The 21,496-nt window shown below is 31.4% G+C and overlaps 1 protein-coding gene across 1 annotated transcript; it reads right to left on the bottom strand.

Annotated features, from left to right (window-relative positions):
* Positions 1 to 12,288: 12,288 nt before the first annotated feature.
* On the bottom strand, positions 12,289 to 18,373 carry LOC132742060 (adiponectin receptor protein 1-like). The gene is made up of 6 exons (XM_060730346.1): positions 17,899 to 18,373; positions 17,242 to 17,521; positions 16,351 to 16,531; positions 14,723 to 14,910; positions 14,191 to 14,384; positions 12,289 to 13,703 (listed from the first exon to the last, which is right to left on the bottom strand). Exons 1-6 carry the CDS (start codon positions 18,124 to 18,126, stop codon positions 13,587 to 13,589), a joined length of 1,188 nt encoding a protein of 395 aa, XP_060586329.1. The 5' UTR covers positions 18,127 to 18,373; the 3' UTR covers positions 12,289 to 13,586.
* Positions 18,374 to 21,496: the final 3,123 nt, after the last annotated feature.

Below are 21,496 nucleotides of genomic sequence, written 5' to 3'. Positions count from 1 at the left end.
GTGCGGAAACCATTTTGACATTCAAGCCACTGTAACCTTGACCTTTGACCTAGTGACTCCAAAATAAAAAGGGCCATCTTCTAGTTATGACCAATCAATATGTGAAATATGAAGACTTTCAGATAAATAGTTTTCAAGATAATGAGCGGAAACCATTCCGAAATTTAAAACACCTGTAACTTTGACCTTTAGGCTAGTAACCTCAAAATAAATATAGGTCATATAATAGTTATGACCAATCAATATATGAAATATGAAGACTTTTTGATAGATAGTTTTTTAAGATAACTAGCAGAAACAATGTGGTCTAACGACGGATAAACAAACATACTTGAGGTCGGTGTGACCATGACCATTGACTTAAAGACCACAAAACGATAGGGTCGACCAATCAATATGTGAAAAATAATGACTTAGTGAAAGATAGTTTTCAAGATAATGAGCTTAAATCATTCTGACATTTAAGACCCCTGTGACCTTGACCTTTGAACTATCGACAACAAATTCATAGGAGTGATCTACTACATATGACTAATTAATTTGGAAATATGAAGACTTTGTGGGAAATAGTTTTTAAGATAATGAGCGGAAACCATTCTGACATTTAGGGTCCCTGTGACCTTGACCTCTGACATAATGACCCTGAAATCAATAGGTGTCATTTATTATAGTTATGTCCAATTAGTTTGTATATTATGAAGACTGTGATAAATAGTTTTTAAGATAATAACTGAGGTCTACCGCGATGGACTGACCGACCAACATTAACATACCATATATTATATCATTTGTATCTGAACTGCTAGACACACCAGACTTCAAAACATTCACTCCATGACTCACATGTTGATTTGTTGCACAAATAATTTTATTTGTTGGTGTTGTCCCAAGCAATCTCAATCAACACGAAAAAATTCCAGAATAAAACGCGCTAACTTAAAGAATAAAACTTCTCAAACAGGAAACATTTAATGATGAATATTATGTTAGATGCCTGATCAGGAAACAGTGTTTCCAAAACGGGAAGCAGCTACTTCTTAGTAAAATCGTAAAACTTCACTCAAATTCACTTTCAGATTATTTCAATTTTAGACATTTTAAAAGAAAATGAATCGGTAGGATTTTAGATGTATCTTTTCTGCACTTAAATCAGCTATTTATATTGAAGTGGGTTGAAAACTATTATGCACCGGCCATTTTTCCTGATCTACGTAAAAAAGGCCAAAAAAACTTCCCGATCGGGAAGGATTTTGACATTTGTTTCCTGATCGGGAAGCCTTGAAGGGGAATCCCCTTGTTTCCCGATCAGGAAGTATGCCCGACTGATAAATTGGTACATGGAAGTGTAAAGTTATGGAAAAGAAGCATTATGAAGACTTTGTGATAAATAGTTTTCAAGATAATGAGAAGGAAACCATTCTGACATTTAAGGCCCCTGTGACATTGACCTTTGAACCAGTGACCCAAAATCAATAAGGGTCATCTAATAGTTATGACCAATCAATATTAGAAATATGAAGACTTTGTGATAAATAGCTTTCCAGATAATGAGCGAAACCATACTTACATTTAAGGACCCTGTGACACCTTTGATCTAATGACTTCAAATTCAATAGGGGTCACTTACTAGCTATAACCAATCAGTATGTGAAGTATGAAGACTTTATGATAAATAGTTTTCAAGATAATGAGAAGGAAACCATTCTGACATTTAAGGCCCCTGTGACCTAGACCTTTAAACTAGTGACCCAAAATCAATAAGGGTCATCTAATAGTTATGACCAATCGATATTAGAAATATTAAGACTTTGTGATAAATAGCTTTCAAGATAATGAGCGAAACCATACTTACATTTAAGGACCCTGTGACACCTTTGATCTAATGACTTCAAATTCAATAGGGGTCACTTACTAGCTATAACCAATCAGTATGTGAAGTATGAAGACTTTATGATAAATAGTTTTCAAGATAATAAGCGGATATCATTCTGAAATTTAAGGCCCTGTGACATTGACCTTTGAACTAGTGACACCAAAAGCAATACGAGTCATCTACTGGTTATGACCAATCACTATGTGACATATGAAGACTTTGTGAATATTAGCTTTCAAGATTATAAGCTGAAAACACACCAATATTCAAGGCTCTGTGACCTTGACTTTTGACCTGGTGACCCAAAATCAATAGGGGGTTATCTATTTGTTATGACCAATCAATATGTCAAACATGAAGACTTTGTGATAAATAGTAAGCAAGATAATGAGAAGAAACCAATCTGGCATTAACGCACCTGTGACCTTGACCTTTGACCTAGTGACCCCAAAATCAATGGCGGTCATCTACAACTAATGAACAATCACTATATAAAATATGAAAACTACGTGATCAATACTTTTCAAGAAGGGGGGCATAATCCACTTCTTCGAATGGGGGCATTATAAAGAATCCCTTAAGAACGCACAAAACTATAAACTTGAAAATGTTTCAGACTCGGTTTGATTAAGTATTTTCATGGACGGTACTGGAATTTGCAAGTTACCGTCCACGCACGCTGGCACCGGCTTAAGCAGTATTCAACATTTAACATGACCTGATAAAATTTGAAATTTTGAAACATCCGCAGATGTCTTCATATGGTGGTTATCATGGAACTTTCAATGTGACACGTTAGTGCCATTCCATGAAAAGCGGTATATGGTCCCAAAGTAAACAGTGAGTTTGCCCTAAACGAAAAAGTAATGGGCGGAACTAAATAAAATGTAATTTTGAAAGGGGATCAGAGGTTATGAAGCCTGAATATAACAGATAGAACGTAAAAAGACAAATTTAAAAAAGCAGGCCACATACCCTAAGGGTCATTCAACAGTATTCAAGTGAGAAATACTGTAACCACCCAACAAGAAAATAGCCGAATGGAAATAACTAAAATACCACAAGCACAACAATAATGCCGTGCTGAACTATCTTTAAAGATCGGAAATATAACATCCCTGATTGAATATACGGGCGACTTTTTACAGCCTTCACACGGCACAAAAGCTTTGATAACGACGAATACCAACCAAGAGAGTAGATCATGAAAACTTTACATTAGCTGGAGAAAGAACGACAATTACATTGAATCCGTTAAAATAGTATAAATGCAACAGACAAGCTGAGTCTTGTTGGTCTTTATTTTCATATTTTTGTCTGTATATATACATAAATAACAAATGTGATAAACTGCTGCTTAATAAAACGTATTGTGAAAATTATAACATACGTAAAAATAAATATATACCACAATTAATCTTGGTTTCATCTTATTGAGCATGTAAGTTATATCAACGAATAGATTAACTAAGAGCAAAATGGACTACATTATTTGCTTCATAAGACATTGCATTTCATAAATATGACATTGAGAAGGCATTTTCCGGCGGTAGGCCGTCTAAATTCAGTTTGACTTAATGTAAAATTGTTAGGGGAGGGGAGAACTAAATATAATAAAACTTTTCATTGGTGATTTTAAAATTCTGGGAAACTCATAAGCCATTCAAAAATACATTGTAAAGGATTTTTTTTCTTGCTATTCTTAAATAAAATCTAAAGGATAGTTCTAAAATGAAATGTACAGGATTGTTCTTTAGGTTTCGAGTTTAATTGCTAAAATATTTAGGTTATGTTTAACCATACTTCTTCCCACAAAATATTTTTCACACCGTTTAAATCTCATTACATTTTCTGGTGAAGTTTATTTTACGCGCTGTAAATTTAGTCCAAAATAACGAGACCTTCAATAACGTTCATGATCCTGTAAGTTTACTCATGGGCATGATAATATTGAAAAAAAACACCCCAAAGTTTATGATGTACCATAAATAGAGGATATTTGTTTGTTTTTGTGTCAGACGAAATAAACTAACATCTTACACACAAAAAACAACAAATATTCTTTTTATTTTATGTTTAAATACACTTTGAAATGAAATTTTTTTCTATATCAATTTGAATATCAAATCTGTTGTAGCCCATAATTTCAGACGTATTTGTCATTAATACATGAAGTATTGAGCAAGAAAGTGAGTCAAAATATGGTTAAATGGTGATGATATTATCTATTGTATACAGAATAATAAATGAATGATCGCTTGTTTTAAAGATTAATAAAAACAATTCTAGAAGAAGAGAAAGTTACACCATGCCAAAAAACAGTGATAAAACTTTGTAAACTGGTGTTGTTTCAAAACCCATAGCAATTGGGAGATATAGACCTAAAATTCCCCACCAACCGCATAAATTGTGTGAAAGTTCAAGACCTTAAAGTTAAATTTAAACTCCAATTACAATCTCACATTTTGTACACAAATTATTGTAACTGACCCGCATCAAACGATACATAAATCTATACAATCCTGTTATGAATAAGGAAATGCCTCAGTAGAGACACCTTTATTAGATTTAAACATGAATTTAGTTCCATTCTACTACAAAATAAGCTAAATATCATGATGTATAGAATAGAGAAGAACAAAACATAAGTGTTTTGTACGGAACATTTGTTCGATCAATCATTTTACTTTAACTAAACTTAGAGATCAGATATCTACGACAATAAACCAAATGTTACAGATTTGAAATGTTTAGAATAATTTGTTCATAGCACTACTTATAAAAAATGCACTTACAGCAATCATAAAATTTAGCTTTCCATTACCAGCATTTCACAAAATAAAGGTATATGATAGAGTCGAAAACTGTAGATAAGGTTAGATTGAGTATCTTCTGTGCGTCGTTTGTGATATTACTTGATATTGTTTAGTATAACGTCTCGGTAACACCGACCTGTATTTGCCACCGGTATTTGAAAGGCTATACCATCACAGGAGAAGAATATGCCATAAAGGATATTTTTTGTGCTCGTGGTGCTTTTGGTAACTACAGGCCCTTCAATCATGTTTTGAAAGCCCTGTTACGTTACTGGTTCGACATTGTGATGAAATGTTTCCTCACTAGTGACAATGTTTGCAAATTAAGTTTTGGAAAGATTTTGAGCAATTGTATAGCGGTTTGTACTCATACCAATTTGGTCTAATAATGTTCAAAACTAAATAAATCAATCATGAAGACTTGGCACGATCAAAAGGTAACATCTTGGCAGAAAGTTAGTGTGATGAGAGGCCTCAAACTTGTCGTCGATCGAATATCTTATACATTTATTTTGTTACACCTTTGCATAAATATTCGGGTGTTATCTGTGCCAAATTATTCTAGTTATCTGTGCCAAATAATACTATTACAAAGAATAAGTTCTTGACTTGAAGCTCTTCATATTATTTCAGGTTGCCAATCTAAAATCGGTAATACGAAAACTGATTTCAACCTCTAAAGAAACGACGAAAGAAGCATAAACGTTTTTTTCTTGAAAATGCATATTACCTATCCCTTTAATTTTTTTTCATTGGTAATTAATCCGGTTGGATGTACCTTTGATTACAATTTTAGAAATTCGGATAATCTTATAACCTACAATGAAATACGCGTTTATTGTTTTAATCTTATTTTTACCAAACCATCTGCTAGTCGCATTATTTATGTCTTTTGTATTTCCATACCTGTCACAAATAAAAAGCAAACAGTATCGAATACGATGAATTCATGAAATATGTAACTATTGAATGTGGGTAGGAATTTGTATCACAACATACAAAAATAGATGTTAGCATATGTTTAATCGGTGTAATCTGATACAGATAATTTAAGATATATTAGTAACAAATTAAAATGTTTTTGCCAAATAAACACAACAAACAATCTTTGTAAGAAATCGTTCATTAGTACACCTTTTGTAAAGATATTTGCACTTATAGCAAATGTGCCAAATGTCATGTCTGCAAACTAAGAATGGATCATTCATATGTGGCAGACTTCACCATTTATTGTATGTTCTTTATAGATAATTATCTTTTGTAAAGATATTTGCACTCATAGCAAATTTGCCCAATAAAACATGCTATAATTATATATATGTAACAAATACACATTTGCTTCGTTTGAGATTTTTACACGATATAATACTTAACAAAAGCGAGACTGTCATTCGAACCAAATACCATTAAAATACGTTTTTACAAGTATCCTTTAATACAGTAGTCATTTTGAATAGATCGTGAGTTTAATTAGATAACTGATACACCTACCTATTTAGATTTTTATCCTTATTTAGAACATTATATTAGATTATATTAGTATTTAATTTCTATAACCTTGAATGTAATTAAATTTGAAGGATGGTTTTATTTATATTGATTATAATGAAATACCACCCGTTTCTGCAGAAATGGCGGAAAGCTTACAACTGCATTTTGATAAATGTATTCTACATATGTTCTGTGGATAACAAAGTGCACATTTTTGTTGCTATATGTATCGTAGACGCATTGATGATATTTCGTCACCAAATTTGATGATGGTTCATCTATAGGTTGACGAGGGATATTTGTGTAATCGTACAGTGTTTTTAAAAGGGTTTTTATGTTATTTACCATGATAAGTGTTCATCCATATGAAAAGCAGCTGTTTAATTGTTTTTATTCGTTTTGATCTGTCACATTCTAACTATTCTTGAAAATTAAAACTTACCTGTTAATTGTTTACTATAAGCATATTTCACATACTTTAAGAATTAAAAATATACACTAGTCTTCATGACTTTATGTTTATTTAATTTAAAATGCTATATATAGCACTACTAAATTCAATTTCTTAAAATTCACGTTGCCAACTAATATTTACAGAATAAACATTTGATTTATGCATGATTTGTTTGTGGCAATTACGCATAAATCGTTCTTTTCTAGGGTTCACATTCAGGAGAGATAATTTCGTATTTGATATAACTGAAATGAAACGTTTCTTTTTACTTATTGGTTTTTGCTTCTTCTTTCTCGTGAAAATACAAAATTCTACGACACCAATGATAGATTAAATATTTAAATTTAGAAATCAATGTCATATATCAATTATGCGTTTGTATCTTTTTCACTTATTATCTACTCTTGCATGGCTAGTTAATATGTAAAAGAAAAAGAAACAGAATGACAGTGCAGTCTTCAATGCAATATGCCATCATATCTGTAATTGTGAAGTTTTTAAAACTGTAGCATACATAAAACTTGATCAAGTAAGGTAATAGATGTATTGTATTAGACAAATGTCATGTGTGGTATTTTTGGTATTTTATTTTTTGTTTCCATCATCACAATTTACATATTGGTGGTTCCAATTTTCTTGGATGAATATATTTTAATCACCATTCAGATAAGCTGACACTTCTAAGTTCATCTTTCAACACCAGTTTATGGCATACAGTCTCTGTTTATATTTTAATATTTTGAGATCAAGCAGAGTTCCAAGAAGTTCTCTAAAACGGTTTCTGCTATATGACTTTATGAAATATGTAGTACACGTGCAGAAGGAGCATGAAATATAGCAAGTTAGGCCGACATATCGCTTTTTATGGAATGTCAGGAAATGTCGCATAAAAAGTGATATATGTTTCTAACACACAAATGCATTTTTTATTACATTGTATATATAAAGTGTTTTACGTAATATTTGTTCGATTCATCATTACATTTTTACATATATTAAAAGTATATTTTAGACATTCCTGTACTAAAATTGAAATGTTATAATTTAAAAATGTTAAGTCTTCAATATCTTAATAATAAGGTAAAAACACTACTTGAAGACAAAAATGCACTGTACAACATTCATACAATTTATGGTTTAATTACCAGTTTTTCCAGAACAAAGGAATATGATAAAGCCGACCAGTGCAGACAATGATTGACTGACACTGTCCATGCAGAAACGTTTACAATTTTAATACGCTTATTTACTTGGCATCGGCTACAAATTAAAATCCTAAATGCAACGGACGAGATAAATGCCGATTAAATATATTGTAGAAAAACTAATAGGTTTATATTCCTTCGAAAATATTGACTTAAATTATGTACACCTCTGTACTTAGTGAACACTAACAATTATTAATAAGACCAATAAAGATAAAAATAGACTAAAATCTTGAATTCAATCAAAGCATTCTAGATGAAACATAACTTGTACGTTTAAAAGGATGGTGACAGTTAATGTATATAGATGGCTTACAACAATATCAATTCACTACTCACTTATTGGGAAGTACAAGACGTCTTTGTCATCCATCACAAAAAATACAATTGAATAAAAACATTACTTCTGTACACTGGAAATGCTATTTGTCCCTGTATAATTTAATGAAAAGCCTCTTTGTCAGCCAGTATCTACGCTATGAGAAAAATTGGATGGTCCAAATTGACAGTAGCTTGACGAAAGATAATACAATATATATATTTCTTTGTTCCATTCGTCGGGTTGACAAAGTACTTATCGTATGTTTTACTTTATATATGGACATTTACTTGGGTTTGTACTTACAACAAAAAACTATCTACAAGGTTGATTTCTGTGAAATATAATGTGTTGCAAACAAACAAAGTAAAGTTATTTCAATTTTCTTTCCTAAAACTTTGAACAAAACGAATTACAGATACATAACGTTCTGGACGATTGTTTGTCTGTTACCTCTGGAATTTGATATCATTACACACAGTGACATGATAGAGATGTCTTCTGTTTATATTGTTATTAAGTCGTAATGGGTGTCTATTCTTGAGCTTTATTTACAGTACTGTAGACAGATTATCTGTCTCATATGCACTGTCTAAACAAGGAATAAATAATAATTTTTTTAACCAACCACCACTTCACAAGAATGCTACTTAAAACTTCAATTATTCTTAATGATTTTGATACTGTGACAATAAGTTAACAAGCAATTATCATAGTATTGCAAGCAATCCATAAGTCCCCTACCGGTTAGAACCCCATCAACATTCTGAGGGGCCATTGGCAATTCACTAATGTTTCAATTTTTCTCTATTTTAAGTAAATTTGTTGGAAAAGTTCTTTAAAAGTGATCACAGGAAACAGTTTTTTATGAACAGACAGACAGACAGACAGACAGACTGAGGACACTCTAAAGTTAATATTTGAAACATCCCTGTTACCAAAATATAACATTTTAAAAGCAAAATTCTTAAAGAGGAGATAACTCTTGAATTAAAGATGCAATTTCATAAAAATTTTCAGCTCTTTTTGACTAAACACAAATATTGTTATATTTGCCATGTTTTAAGCCTATTTGTTGCCAAGGCAACTGATATTTTATCAAAATAGGAAGAACAGATAAGACATGCATAATCTCAAGACTGCTATCTACCCATATGTCAAGTTTCATTAAAATATTTCCAGTACTTTTTGAGTTATCACTGGATTCAGTTAATGTGTAAAATTTGCCAACTTTTCAGTATATGTGTTGCCATAGCAACCAGAATTTTCAACATAGGAAGAAAAGAAAAAGACGTGCATTATCTCAAGACTGTCATCTACCCATATGTCAAGATTCATAAAAATATTTCCAGTACTTTTTGCGTTATCACTGGATCCAGTTTATGTGTAAAATTTGCCATATTTTCAGCCTATTTGTTGCCATAGCAACCAGAATTTTCAACATAGGAACAAAAGAAAAAAACGTGCATAATCTCCATACTGCCATCTATCTATATACCAAGTTTCATAAAAATATTTTCAGTACTTTTCAAGTTATCGCGGGATCCAGTTTTGTGGACGGACGGACTGACGGACTGACAGACGGACGGACGGACAGACGGACGGACGGACAGACGGACGGAGGGTAAACCTAAATTCCCCTCCGGTAAACCGGTAGGGGACTAATAAATTCAAGACCGTTATTTAAACGCCTTGTTTTGTCACTTTATCCCCGTTTATCATTTATTTAGTTATAGCCCCTAAATCAAAACAATGTAACAAAGTTCTCTTCCTGCTACGCTCAAATTACTGCCTTCACAAACTTCACGTTACCATAGAAATTGGCACGTTACTTCTAAACGGAGGCTATTAAAACTACGGCAAGGAAAATAGAAAAAAAGTCGAAAAGAGTATTTTTGTGACAAACATAATCGTCATTTCTTCCCATTGTAAAGAAAGTAATGAAAACAAACTTATGATGCCAGCACTACTAAGTGTTGAGAATTGAGTACCGCTCAAGTCGGTGCTAGGGGGGCGTGATGGATGTTGCACGTATTCATTATCCCTCATGTACAGACTCAATCAAACCGAGTCTGCAATTCTCTTGTAATTTTGTTGTGATTAATGCTTCCGAGGGATCACTTTGTTTCCAGATTTTTATTCAGAAACTGAAAAAGAAACTTCAGAAAAAGGTCTTGATTATTATAATATTATAGTTTCCAAACATCCTACTTTCACTTAACTTAGAGTAATAACGTGTTACGTACAGGACCGAAAGTATCCACATAATAATATACATATTTTGTTATTTATTCAATTTCAGCAATCTATAAGTGAAACGAAAGCATTCAATAACATGTACACAAAAAATATCACAATCAAAATTATTATTCTTTATAACATTTTATCAACATTTTGAAAATAACAACTTTTGATATAGTGGAGCAAAGGGTGGACAATCTGTAGAAGTTATCATATAAAAGACAGACGGATAGACGAATGTTTTTTAAAGAAATAATATAATCATATGAAATGTTACAACCTAGATATCTCTTTGGACTACTCTACTGTAACAAACTGTGTAGATATTGACGTGATATAATTACTTCAAATTTTGGACGTCTGTCTCCCAGTTTCCATTAACACCATTAGGAAAGGAACACAATAATGCCACCTTTCTCATATATATCAGTTCAAAGAAAAGGATAATAAAGTGGCTTTTATTTTTTTTTTGTCAAACCATTTGTTGTACATATATATTTAGTTTAATAAAATAAAAAGAAGGAAAAATAATCATTGCACTACTTAAAGTGCAGTTTAAATCTCAAAATTATTCCTGGATTATTTTCTTGTCATTTAAATATTTGCACATGATATAGAGGATATTTGTTTGTTTGTGTGTAAGATGAAATTTTATTTCATCGAGTGGGCTTTTAAAACAGTATTCTCACGAGTGGCGTAGCCACGAGTGAGAATACTGTTTTTAAAGTTCACGAGATGAAATAAAATTAAATCTTACACAACAAACAAACAAATTTTCTTTTTATTTTATGCTAAAAAAACAAGTTAAAACGAGATTTCCATAATATTAACGTAAATATTAAAATCTGTTTTCCCCATTGAGAGCCCCATTTAGTCGGAATTTCTCATTAAAAACAAGAAGTCTTGAGCTGTAAAATAAGTCCGACAATCAACGTTAAATGACAGTGATATTATTTATTTTGTTAAAAAAATATGAATGATCGCTTGTTTTAATAATAAAAACAAACAATTCTTGTAGGAGAAAAATTCCAACCATCCATCCATATTTCTGTCACTTACTGCGTATTTATATTAGACCTGGCTTTGTTAAATGTAAGCGGCAGCCATTTTTTAAAGTTGTGTATTTCACGGGAGGAAAATAATTGTGTTTGATTCAGAGGGATATCATTTAGATTTGTTAGTCATACGCCTTTTTAAAAGAAAGAAAACATATTTGAGGATTGAAACAGACAAAAAATAAGTGTTGACAGATGTGAAAACATGAAAAAAAGCAGCTATGAAAATGGAAAACTTGGAAGTTGGAACTTGCTCGGAACGCTAGGTGGTTTAATTTTTCTACGAGGTGATAGCTGTCATTGCTTTTCAATTTTTCTTAAAGCATACGGCAGTTATTGCTCGTAGGATACTTTAATGTGCCCAAATGTCATCAAGGGCAGTTTGCATGTGGAAGGACTGTAAAAATGAAACAAAAAATTTAGAGATGAAATTTGGTGATTGGAATTTGAATGAATAGAAGTAAGTTTTCTTCTTTTTATTACTTTTGACAATTAAGTTGATTATCAATTTCAGCTTTGCGTTTTCTTTAAACAGCCTGACATTGTCAGAATTGTTACCAAAAATAAAATTGAGGTACCACATGGGAAAAATCTAAAAAAAGTAGTTTCGTCATTGAAAAGTGTGAAATTATATTTTGATAATTTTCACTGTGAAATTATCAAATATAATTTTCACGGATAAATCAGTAATCCACTGAAAAGCATAAAATAAAAGATGTTTTTTGTGTGTGTGTGTTTTTTTTTGTACATATACCTAAATTGCAGAAATAAATCATATTCATTGTTCTGGTTTTGTCAATGGGCACATGTGTTTATATTCTTGTCAAACAAACAAAAATTCATCTATATTTATTCACATAAATCATTTCATTATGAGCAAAAACATTTCAATAATCGCAAAAGGATAGTCAGATATATCATATATAACAAACACTAAATAAAACAATTAATAAAAAAGAGTTGTGCAAGGACGCGCAGTCTAACTTGACGACTAGTATTCCGTGCATGTTAAGATATATTTTTGTAGACAAATTAGTGCAATTTATAGCAATTTCAATTTTCTTTGCAATGATGTTCATTCAATAATTCGTAATAGAGAAACCTAACTGTCAATGCATCACAATAAATCATAACATGAAATTAGCATTTTTAATTTTTAAATTATTTAAAATTTTGAAGACTTCGATTGATTTTGTTATAGTGAAACGTAAACTAAACTCTAAACAAGATGATATAATTTTATTACAACTTATTATACCATAGCTAATTCGTTTGTCCATTACTTGTATATAATTTGAATTCTAATGATCAAATCAGAAAGCAGTTAAGCAAAATGGAATTAATGTTTAGAGGATGTACTAGTATAAAGTTATGTCATGAAACTGCTTTATTGACATAAACTTTATACACTATTTTTATTTGTCATGGTATATGTAATAGATTGGTTCCCTTATTATAGTGAAATAAAGTTTCCTCTTGATGCAAAATTTATACTATAGTAGTCAAACTAGAGATATTCTAAAGGCGAAACGAAATAAGTTGATTGTATGCGGTCAAGTCAACGTAAATTAACAATGAACTTAAACATGGGAAGAATAAAGATTCCGTCTCTCCCCATTAACACTGAAAGCCAAGTAAAGGAAGCGATATGTGCCAGTTTGTACGTCTCAAATTGGACGGGGAATAGATCGACCTAAGTTCTAAAAGCATGCTCACAAACCGAGCTCACCTCACTGTATTTTTCAGTACACAGCAGTTTTTTTCTCCAACACAATAAGCTCTCATTTCATTTTTCATGGATATATACAAATATGGAAGAAGGCCATCAAAAGATTAGGACCAGTGGTAATATCATAAACCCAAGACTGTCTAAATGTAAAGTGACTTGAACGTTCTTTCTCTTGTATAGGTTCATTTGACAGTGTGCTTTGCATTTCATCTGACACGTGCAAAAGTCAGTAAATTAGCTCATTTTAGTGTCAAAGTTAATGTTGATAAATATCAGACAGACATGTTTCACCTATCTGAATTCTGAACTACATGTATATGTCTTTTATACAACATTAGCTGTCGCCTATGTTAAAACCGTTGATATACGGAGCATCATTCATGTTTATCTAAAACAACAGCCGTTAATGAACTCCGCATTCTGTAAGATTATGTCTGGTATTAGAGATTAATTGCAATCCTCTAAAATGAACCAATGCAGCAGCGATTACACACAAGTGGAATATCTGGTGACTGTGAAACTGAAACAAAAATTAAAAACGTTAATATTCCGTACAGATGAATCAAACAGGTAATTAACAGAAAGGTTTTAGATACCAAAATGTTTCTATCGTAAAATATTGACCAAACTTTTGAGTTTAATGTTAGGGCTTCCATGAGAAAGATTAGCAATTACGTATTTCATGTCAATCAAATTAAGGAAGTCAATGTTTATGTATATTAGCCATACAACTGATATTTCTGTTGTTGTTTTGTTGTTGTTGTTGTTGTTTTTGTTGTTTGTTTTTTTTGAGAGTGTTGTTATTTTTTTTTCATTATATTCCTACTGCTATAATTTTATTCAAATGCCTTCTGTCCATATAACATATTGTTTCTTCGTTTCAAAATCAATTTAATCCGTACAAACATAACTATAGTACTTTAAATATGATAGGTTTAAAAATCATATTTTACCTTAATTTATTCAAATTAGTTACAGAATAAAAATTTTCCATTCCAGTGACTTACCCAGATATCAAACTTCCCAGGATAAATACTTTCTGGTACTCTAAATGCGTACATTAAAGCACCTCCTATGTACAAGAAAGCCATTGTTAAAAGGTGCAGTACTCCATATTCATACATTGCTGGATATATTCCCACAATACTGACCAGGTGTATAGTTGGTATAACACCTGTCAGACCGAGGGCAATGAATAAACCTGCATAGGAAAATATAATAAATATAGATACACTGATAATTTACAATCAATAAAACAAAACAATTATCCATAAAAATCATTGATTTAAAACTGACATACGTTCATTGTTATTTAAAACAGATATTAACTTTATTTTTATGTAAAATGGAGGTTTGCAACAAAAATTAAAATAGTTCAGTACATGTTTGAGTTTTCATTTATAAATATTTTTGTCTCATATATACGACCATGAATCGTGAATATAAATGTGTTGGTTTGTGAATGTATTCATCATGATATAAGATAGCAATTTAAATACCCATTGATGTCATTGTTTTACTGGACCAAAATAACATTACCTGCTCGAAGAGGTCTATATGCTGGTGTGGCAAATTTGTCAAACAGTGAAACAACGATGCAGCTCGTTCCCAGAATAATTATAGACACTAGGTAAACCATGTGTGCAACAGGATGACAGAAGAATGAATAGTAAAGGAATGGCACAAAAGATCCAACTGTAAGCAATGCTATACCACAATAATCCAATCTGGAAAAAAACATAAACCATGTTTGCATTTCTTTACAATGTTAGGATAGTATCATTCAGTGTTAAACATAATCATTTAGGGCAAACACATTCTTTTACTTGGGGACCATACGCCGCTTTTCATAGAATGGCACTACTGTGTCACATTGAAGGTTCCATGATAACCGCCGTATGAACACATTTGCGGGTGTTTCTAAATTCAAAATTTCACCATTTTCGTGTTTAAATCATAAATGTTGAATTCTGCTTAAGCCGGTGCTAGGGGGCGTGGACAGTAACTTGCACTTTCCAGTACCGTCCATGAACAGGCTCAATCAAACCGAGCCTGCAACATTTTCAATTTTGTCTTTAGGGATTCTCTTTTTCTCTATTCTTAATAATACTAAAAATTTAAATAAAACAATAAAATACAGAAAAGTAAGCAGGTGTTTGAACGAAACCATTAAAACACCGGTATTAAATGCAACTTTGCTCTTAAACACTAATGTACAACTGCTGAATTATTGCTGTTAAAGACAATTTTTGTGCAAAAAGTCATACAGAAGCCGTAATGTTTTGGTTTACAATATGACATACAAAACCTTAAAAGTTTAGTGGTGTTTGCTACAGAATCGATAAAAGCAAATCTGTTCCAACACTGGCACTGACACTAGTTACTTTGACTATGTCTCAACTTTAAGTAAAACTTCCAAATATCAAGATGGTGCAGCCCATACATTCTTAATGTTTTACACTTCTAGACGTAGTTTATTGTTTCATGTCTTAGTGAGTTTCAACATTGCATAGTTCTTCTTACTCATGAGAAGGAAGAATAACACTTCAATTGACACGACAGGTACTAGAGTACCTGACTTGTTATGAAAAGTTGAATTACCCAAAACAAACATAATATATGTCCAAAAAGAAATCTATTCATTTCACACAGGTCTTATTTGTGTTCTACTCTAATAATAAATTTATATCTAATCAAAATAAGAGTTTGAAACCATTTCAATTCACGATCTTTTTTATTTTAATCAAGATCAAATATCTTTAATAAGATGATTTGAGACTACAAGTAATATTATTGAATCTGAGTGTTCTGATCTTTACTGCAAAGTGTACCATATTGTTAATTAAGATACAGTCAAACTAACTAATGCATGTAAAATCGTTCATGTTATATTTATGAGACTATTACACGAAAATTAATAACATGTCTCTTTGTACTTCATTTCATGTCGTTTTATCCAAATGTTTTCAAAGAACAAATTGTTTCAAGTATTTGCAACTGTAATTCAATTTATGTCTATGAATAACATTACATTCACATTACATCGCCTCATTATTTATAAAAAACAAAATGAATTTGCATCAAGCAGAAATGTTTTGCTTTGCACCAAGAATATGTTTGGTTTATAATATTCCTTATTACCCATTCCAAACATTTTACAAACTTACTTGCTAAACAATCTATTGACATTTTCAGAATGGCAAAACACTGTATGAAAGACCCAGGAGAAGGTAAGGCATAAAATGGCTCCTCCAAAGAATATACTATGAACGGTGATGTCCTGCCACATCCAGTCAATGTATCTACTGCTGAGAGTATAGGCTGCTATACTTATAAACGCTATCATACCTATAATAAATAAAGTAGCTATACATTTACATGGCAAAACATGTACTTTTTATTGAAAAATGATATTAGTTAAATATCGTTATAAGCATTTCTTTCTTGTCTTTCTTGTATAGATATGTCCTATGTGTCACAACATAAATAAATTTGCAATTTGCATATTGTTTTAGTTCTTTAATAGAAGACATAATCATTGTTTTAGGCATTTTTCAGTAACCAACATACATTGTTTTTTAGTCTTGAACCCTTTATCCTTTATATGCACTAGGACAAATCGGTGTTAAACAGTGTTGTCCAAATTATAGCCCAAGCTTTCGTTTTCAACACATTAACTATTTAAATTCTTGTTTAACATGCAATTATATGAGCATGGCTGCGTCTTTCGGTGTTGTGATTCCATATATGAATAAAAATGCAGAATATAAAAATTTGAAATGAATGCTTCATACTCACAAAAGATAAAACAAAATGAAAAAATAAAGAAAAATATTGACATGGTATGATCTTTTGTATTGCTTTTGGTATTAAAGGAATACTTCTACGAAATACGAAAACCATTGTTTATTCAGCATTGAAAAAATGAACATGTAAAGAAATACATGTATGTATTTTGAATATAAACTGTAAACCGAAAAAGTTTATTTTTACTTCAACTATAATGTTTTATGTAGTATACTTCAACAAGTAAATTATATATTTGAAAACCATTTTACCAAGTAGATGTGTCCAAATGTTTCCTGTTTCTGTATGGATCTGGAATACAGATTTAAAACATGCTCGGAACGAATTAAGCGGAAGTCTATGTCCGAACAACAGATATTCATTGTCCTGTAACCAGTCTGGAAGGTGGTGATGATGTACAAGATTCCATCCGGCTTCAATGACATGTTTTACAAAATCTTCAGCACTTGTAACCATGCGACGGGAGCCGGAAAGAATATCCGAAAATGTGCTGTGGTTCTCTGGTGCGGAATTCCGTCTAACCAAAGGCCTCTAAAAGATATAAATTAAATACTCAAAATGTGATTATTTTTCGAACCAAAATAAAACCTTACAATTATCGAAATGATATGATTGTATGTTGGCCTACATGTTGGCAGTAGTAATTTTAACTTTAAATAAACGAATTTATTTTACACCTTATACAATATAATCCATGATTTTTTAAGCGTTTAAACTACGTTTTGTTCTTACAGAAATTATTTTCGGATTCAGTATTATCAATTCGCCTCGTTTCGTGCAATATAGGTTTGACAGCAAAAAAAGTCAACAATGTATAATAACCTCATAATATTAGATAATAAAACAATATTATTTGACTTAAGACTACGTTTTAACAAGGAAAGAAAGTGAAAATAAAATCGAAATACCTTCCGCTTCTTGGCATATTCTGAAAGACTTCTCTTCGGTTTATGTGGTCTGACATCATCAACGCCACTGTCGAACTCGCTAGAAGATGTCGATGAATAACACCTATCACGTGACGGTTCTAATAACAGTCCTTCTGATTTAGATTTATTCGAACTATCATTTTCACAATTTAACTTTTTAACATGTTTTCTTTTCCGCATAACTGTATCCTCCATCATAATTGTCATGTGAAGTATAAAATCCAAACTTATTTCCCTTTAAACAAGGCTATGTTTAATGATTTATACTAATTTTAGGATGACAGCTATTCTATTAATACGCATGTCACATTCTCATAAACAATTTGAAATCTTTTTGATCAACACAATTTAAAATAGATACGAGTTGGACTTTGATACAAGGATAACCCTAACAACTATATATATCTTTTATACAACATATGTTAACCGCATTTTAAGGTGAAATAATGTGACATAAAGTTAGGATGATATAACATCAATAATTATCATTAAACAGTACAAATCACCTGTTTAACAAAATTTACATACCTAAATTATCATGACCTTAGTACTACAAAGTCGGTCTTATTTCTAACCTTGTACGTGTACATGTACATGTATGTAAGTAGCTATAATGTGTACTTCTCTCACGCTTGATTACTAATGAAAGTTTATAAATAGAAAACACGCATCATCGAACTATGAAACGTGATACGTTTAATAGCAAGAATTTCAAAATACATCGTACCAAAACTACATAAAAAAAATTACATATTTACAGTATTATATAATTTTGCAAGTGATGATAAATTTTTAATTCAAATAATCAACCTTGACTTTTCATGTCATTATTACCATTTCATTTATGAATTAATATAAAGGAAGAGATAACTATATAATAAATCCTTTGCTTCGAAAATAAAAATAAACCTGATATATCAACCTTGTAGCTTACATGTTGTGTTCATTTGGAGAAATGCGGACAGAATATAAATTTGGAACAAATTGTGAACACTGTTGTATGCAGAAATCTTGAATGTATACATGACTTTGGGCTTGACTTATACTTAAAAATTATGATTATTTTTGGATGCATAACATGTTAAAGCATTTCAAAGTTATTTGTTATTTTACGTTTATTAGTTACTTTTCAAAACAATCATTATAATCTGCGGTATAATCATGAATAATATCGATCGTTCTACTGTCCTTGTGACGCGTGGATGAATAATTGATTAATATGATGTTTAAGAGAGAAACTTATGTTTAAGTTACTTGTACAAGGCACGATACCAAACAATTTAAAATTGATTTACTTTGGTATACAACGACGTTAATTACCTGTTTGATGGGTAAGTTTTTCCTGTGTATATGTCTTTGTTTTTATCACAAAAAGCAATAAGAATCTGATGCATGCAATGGGTATATAAATTTAGGATGGATTTATACAAGGACAGGGGTAAAAAAGTATGCTTGAAATATCTGGAACTAAATATAAAATACATATTAGACATTCAAACAGAGATGCAACTGAGTACTGTAAGAATAAGAATATGAAAAGGTAGTTTGTTAAAAAAATATAATCAGGCCTATTATTACAGAAAATAATCAGTTCAAAAATATACTAAGTATAAATAAACATTTACAGGCTTTGAAACGGAGTGTTGTCCCAGAACGTGTTGTATTTAACCAAAATATAGGCCTATATAGAAATACAACAAGCTTTATATTACATCTTGGCCAGTACCCTTATCCACGCTAAATCCCAAATGAATTTTGTGTTGCTGCTGCTGTATTCTCACCGTGGATGAACAAGTTTTGTCACGTGACCACAAATGCAAACGTCGATTTGTGATTTTGGCATACACAGACCCGATTTCAGGTAATCATTTGCAGATATCTTTTTTTCCACTGCGAACACAAAAATAAGACATAGACCGTAGGACCCGGCGTAAATTAAGCTTTTATTTTATGTGAGTAGTCATTACTAGACTTAAGTAGTTTTTTAGAACACTTCGACACAAATTTTCTTTTTGCAAGGCAAACGCCGATAGCTTTTATCTTTTCTAATCTTTTTTGTTCACTAAAAACCCATGTAGAGGGAAAATAATAAAAGATATATCTTTTTACAAGAAATTCTCGTCCCTAACTTATTAATAATTCCATTGGCATGGTTATATTCGATATAAACACATGTTTTTTCACTTTGTGTCGATTTTGCAAACGTCGTTTGATCATGAGAAATATGCAAACGTCGGTTGGTCATTTGAAATATATACAATAATAAAGTAAACAGACTGTAATAGAAGGTGTGTTAAAGAATGAATGTTGACAGTATTTCGTATCAGACAATGCAGATTCTAGGACATTTGCCCCGGACAGTTGCCCTCCGGATGTTTGCCCCCTCTTTTCCCTTGTGATTTGTCACTTGTCATTTGTGCATAGATTTTTTAGTATTATTTGTTTATGGATGCTATTTTGACTTTCACAAATTTGCGCGAGTTTTTGTGTATTTAAGCACCATGAAATTTCCACAATAGGCGATGAATTATGGTAGCAAACAATTCAACAATAAAATATATTTTTGAACAGGGAGGGGGGGGCAAATGTCCGCCCCTTCCAAAGATAAGAGGGGGCAAATGACCGCCACTGCAAAAAGGGGGCACACTTTCGAGGGGGGCAACTGTCCGAAGGGCAATGTGTGGATACCTAGCAGACACGAAAGACTTACATATGTATATTGTTGGCAAGTGTAAGATACATGAACCGAAACTATATCTTATGTAGCAGATTATAAAGTGTTCTGGAATAAATATGATCGTTCATCATAAAATGTTTTTAAACTAAATCAATTATAACTTTATAAACATTTTAAATCGTAATGAGTATGCTGTGATTTCTGCTATATAGTTTCATAGATATGAACTTGAAGCGTCCATTTTGTTATATTATGAACTTAATTACAGAATAACTATTACTTTAAAAATGACGCGATTAAATAAATGTTAAATGTGTCCTAACTTTGATATGCTACCCATTTTTTTATTCAAAGATTGAATATAGGGATGCTAGAATAATTTCTTAGTTAAAAGAGTTTTAATATTTGATTGCATTTCATGTTTTCTTTGTCTGCGCATAGGCAGGTCTATTTTTTCACGTGTATTTCATGACCGGGTTTGTCTGACTAGAACAGACCTGTGCACGTGCAAAAGATAGACATCATAACGGACTTTCTTTTGTTTAAACAGGTCTATCCGAAAAATATAGACCTGTAACAAACAATAGAGGAGGTGTGTAAGCAAGGATAAAGTGTAGCTGTCGTAAAAAATTAACATAAATGATATTTTGATGCAACTATGTATAAAACTCTGGTGCCGTGCAAAATTGATTATAATACATAAAAATAAACTTAGACAGGAAAATACATACAGATATACAGTACGATTTAGATTGCAAAGATCAGAAAATACCACAGAACTTGCAGCCCTTTGATTCATTATAAATATACATGCTTATAGTAAGCTCCAGGACTATTTACATTTGTGTTAAACAACAGTTCAAGTCGTTAAGTATACAAGCCCTAATTTAGAATAATATG

The sequence above is a fragment of the Ruditapes philippinarum genome, unplaced genomic scaffold (genome assembly GCF_026571515.1).
Source record: "Ruditapes philippinarum isolate M1 unplaced genomic scaffold, ASM2657151v2 ctg4925_1_1_1_1, whole genome shotgun sequence".
NCBI lineage: Eukaryota > Metazoa > Mollusca > Bivalvia > Venerida > Veneridae > Ruditapes > Ruditapes philippinarum.
This window is presented reverse-complemented; position numbering and strand designations above follow the sequence as displayed.

Bases quoted from the DNA above. Each gene is read 5' to 3' on its own strand.
- LOC132742060 (XM_060730346.1), bottom strand. From the start codon at position 18,126: ATGACAATTATGATGGAGGATACAGTTATGCGGAAAAGAAAACATGTT. The intron at 17,522-17,898 runs GTATTTCGATTT...TATATCTTTTAG, and splicing joins AATATGCCAAGAAGCGGAAG to AGGCCTTTGGTTAGACGGAA. The intron at 16,532-17,241 runs GTAAAATGGTTT...TATTTATTATAG, and splicing joins CATTTGGACACATCTACTTG to GTATGATAGCGTTTATAAGT.